Here is a 3,907-nt window from a genome sequence, read left to right on the forward strand (position 1 = left end):
TCCTCCTCCTCCCTCCTCTCCTCTCCTCCTCCTCCTCCTCCTCCCTCCTCTCCTCTCCTCTCCTCTCCTCTTCGCTCCTGTCTTCTCTCCTCCTTTATTCTGCATCCCTCTTGTGTACTTCTTCTAATGCTCCATGTTTCATGTTCTTAGCTGCTCGTTAGTCCAGCTTATTTTCTCCATCCTTCTTACTCTGTGTGTGTGTGTGTGTGTGTGTGTGTGTGTGTGTGGAAAAGGCCTCTGAGGTGTTGAAATACATGTCATTTTGAGTAGCCCATGTTTAGGTTGGTCTGAGTTACTCTGCGAATCTGGTTTTGGTGGGTTTGTAGTTTCAACCACCTGAGGCTTTGCCTGTTTTTCATCTCACACACACACACACACACACACACACACACACACGCTGCTAACATGGAGAACCATCGTAGGCAGCCAGAGAGGAATCTGGTTTCAAGATGCCCCCATTTGGCAACTGTAACATCAGCTGAACTGAACCAAAGGCAAAAGCTAAATGTAAAACATTTATTGTAAAAAATCACCATAAAATTACCATAATATGCCATCAGAGATTAAAGAAACATTCTTTTCAAATACTGCCTAATTTTTCAAATACTGCCTTCAGTGACAACAATGGTACAGCCAGGATATTATTCACAATTCAAACTTTCAATTGCAGCCTGGAAATACTGTTTATGTTTTGAGTTTGTGTTTTGGCCTGTTGCGCAACCACGCCAATTTACCAATCACAAAGCTTGTAGCATTTCAACCTTTGGATTGCCAGATTAGCCTACTTAATGCTTTGAAATGTTTTGATTTTGGACTCCAATGTCATTTTAAATGCTAGTGGTCATATAATACCTTTAATCTATCAAACTGAGCTCTGACCTTGTTGCCAGAGGAAATCGATTTCCTGAGGTATACCAGAGACTTTCTAACGAGAAGACACAGCACTCAAAGAATTCTTCATAAAATATGCATGGGGTTAGTTCATAACGCCAATATGTCAGTAGTCTACACATATCTCACCCCCTTCCTGTATGCTGTATTCCTGTATCCATTCACTTGAATAGGAAAACAGCTGTCCGATAACTGCCCAAAGTGTGTTACTAAGATGGCCGCCCAGTGGGGGGACTTGCCTATAAGGGCTTTGGGTATAATGCATGTTCCCCATTGCAGAGCCACTGTCCCAAGTCTCAGATGTAGGTCGGTATGTCATTCCCATGTTCATGTTGGCCTTTATAGAAGCAGTGTAGGAGCTACTTGGGGATGACCTATGTGTAGAACTTACTGTAAGCAAACCTCTGATGTTATACTCAGGACTGTTATAAAGAAATTAGAAAAACAGGTCCAGGTCTATTTTCCATTTACTGCTTACGTAGACTCAGCCTCTATTTTTGCCAATATGACCAAACCAATTTTGGCTGAATTTCCCCATGTTGTCCATCCATGTTGTTACAGTCAGTGCTCCGCCAGTGCATCTCTTGTCCTGTGCATATGCCATTTCCAGGTAGAAGAGACCTGCACTGTAACTCCAAAATGCCATGTGTAGTGTAATGGCATGAAGTCTCCCTCCGTGAGGTCTGTTGGGTTGCCATGATGGCGGGTAAACATGCCCAGTTTGTTGACTCCTGGGCTGTTGAGACTGTTGTCTGTTTGGGGACGAGCCGTGGCCTTTGCCGGGAATTGGGCAGCAGCGCTAAGCCCCCGGGGGCGTGCCGAAACCGGCCGCAGCCAGAGACACAAAGCCTCAGCCGTCTACAGGCCTCTGAGTCACTGCTAAGGAGGAGTTAGAGATCAGAGCAGACACTAAATCAGCCATCGCCTCTGCCATCATCCACTAACCACCCGTCTGTGTGTGTGTGTGTGTGTGTGTGTGTGTGTGTGTGTGTGTGTGTGTGTGTGTGTGTGTGTGTGTGTGTGTGTGTGTGTGTGTGTGTGTGTGCGGCGTGTGCGTGTGCGTGTGCGTGTGCGTGTGTGTGTGTGTGTGTGTGTGTGTGTTAGTTACTGGTGCACTATGGAGCACCAAGGAAGATCATTATGTGAAAGGACACGATTCATTGTCTGTGTGTGTATGTGTGTGCTTGCATACATCTGTGCTTAATGGGGAAAGTGTACTGACTGGTGAATTGCTGTGACAGTGCTTTTTGCAGAAGATACTTGCAAAAATTACGGTGTGAACCTGTGGTGACTTACCGCAAAAAGGTTGACTCGTCAGCCACTTTTTTCCATCGTGCGAGAGTCCTCCAGCAAATACTAGCCCATGCGTTTAAATTGAATGATGTAAACAAGGCACGTGTTGTTTGCGTGGAATGTCCATGCATTGACGAAGGGGTCACATCAGGTCACATTCTCCAACATCTCGAAGTCGGGCGAGTCTAGTGAGTGACCTGAAGCTACCAGAGAGATTGGCGAGAATCATGAAGAGATCATGATTTCTATAGCGAATGAACTGGATCGGGTTTAGGAGGTGTGTGAGAACTCGGGCTTTTAAGTGTCCCCTTCAGAGTCAGAAGTAGACATTTACAGTGTGAAGAGCATTGATAATATACCGTAATATTATTAAGTGTCAGACCTCTCTCAATCCTCTTCCTCTGTCAATGTGGGAGTGACTTGCTACTCTGCATGTGTGTGTTAGTGTGCGTGCGTGTGTGTGTGTGTATGTGTTTTTGCATGTGTGTGTTTTTGCATGTGTGTGTGTGGCAACCTGTGTTTTAATAATGTGTGTTTCTTGTGGCAGGTATACCGTCAGGACTGCGAGACGTTCGGCATGGTCGTGAAGATGCTCGTCTCCAAGGAGCCCACTCTGGAGAAGCTCCTGCAGGTTCCGCTCAAGGAGAACCTGGGGCGACATCATGAGGCAGCTGCCTCGGCGACCTCGCGGCTTCGCCGCTAGCCTGGGCCGATATAGCGGCGATTACGCCGAGCCCTCGGTCTGACTGATTACCTGGTCATGCCTGAGCTCACCTGTTCTCACCTGTCCAGGTTAACCACGCCCCCTCTCCTGGGATTCAGGCAGGTCAAAGGGGCCATTCGTTGGCTCCCCCTTTTTGCGATGCAAATAAGACGATGACCGTAACTTCTTTTTAAAATCACTCTCACACTACTGTGTCAAACTAGGATGTAATTGTGTGAAGACAAGGATGTCAAACGATGTCAAGAGGAGATCTTGATGGTGATTTTTTTTTTAATTTCTTTTAGAGGGAACCATCAGCATTTTTCACTGACTTTGTCTGTATTCATGAGTAATTTTTGCTCAGAGTAAATTTTTGTGTTACGCATAACGTTCCATGCAGTACTGTTTTGGATCCTGTTAGTATTTAATGTGTCTCGTTTTGGCAAATTCTGTATGAGATCTGCTACAGTATGTATGGGGGCCGTTAAACCAACCTAAAGTGCTCCAAGTTTGGTTTATTGAATTATTTTGCTAAATGTGTGTTTTTGTTTTTTCTACGCAAGTATTACCTTGTGTGATTTTGTATGATTCTCCCACCCAGCCTGATCAGTTCCTTTGTGCAAAGTGCTCAAAGGTGTCAGAGATGTGAAATGTATTTTATGTGTCCAGACATTCGTCAGAGTTTAATGTGACAGTTGATCAAAGACTCTCACTTCCGGTTACCCATGCTTCAAATCGCTCTGAATTATTGACCATATTTTCCACGACTTGAGAAAGATTGGAGAAGCTCATAAATTAGCCAGAGACCGAGTTCAGATAGACTTAATGCAGTAGGCGGCTGAAATGTTGATTCATTTTGTGATGTCAACAGACAGCATAGAAAAAGAAGGAAAACTGGTTGAGAAAAAAAAAATTCTGTTGTTTTTGTAACCAAACTTTGTCATGGACTCAAACTTCCTTCATAATATTTTGTACTCTAACTGACAAAGGAGGAACTCAGAATGTGATGGGGATGGGATG

General features: G+C 44.7%; 1 protein-coding gene across 1 annotated transcript in view; it reads left to right on the forward strand.

The window, feature by feature from the left end:
* Window positions 1-2,887, forward strand: part of pphln1 (periphilin 1) — a 40,318-nt gene extending 37,431 nt beyond the window's left edge. Inside the window, exon 11 of the mRNA XM_048267608.1 lies at window positions 2,732-2,887. Coding sequence (XP_048123565.1) covers window positions 2,732-2,887 — 156 coding nt within the window. The remainder of the gene's footprint in view (window positions 1-2,731) is intronic.
* Window positions 2,888-3,907: the final 1,020 nt, after the last annotated feature.

Source organism: Alosa alosa, chromosome 17, assembly GCF_017589495.1.
Source record: "Alosa alosa isolate M-15738 ecotype Scorff River chromosome 17, AALO_Geno_1.1, whole genome shotgun sequence".
Classification (NCBI taxonomy): domain Eukaryota; kingdom Metazoa; phylum Chordata; class Actinopteri; order Clupeiformes; family Clupeidae; genus Alosa; species Alosa alosa.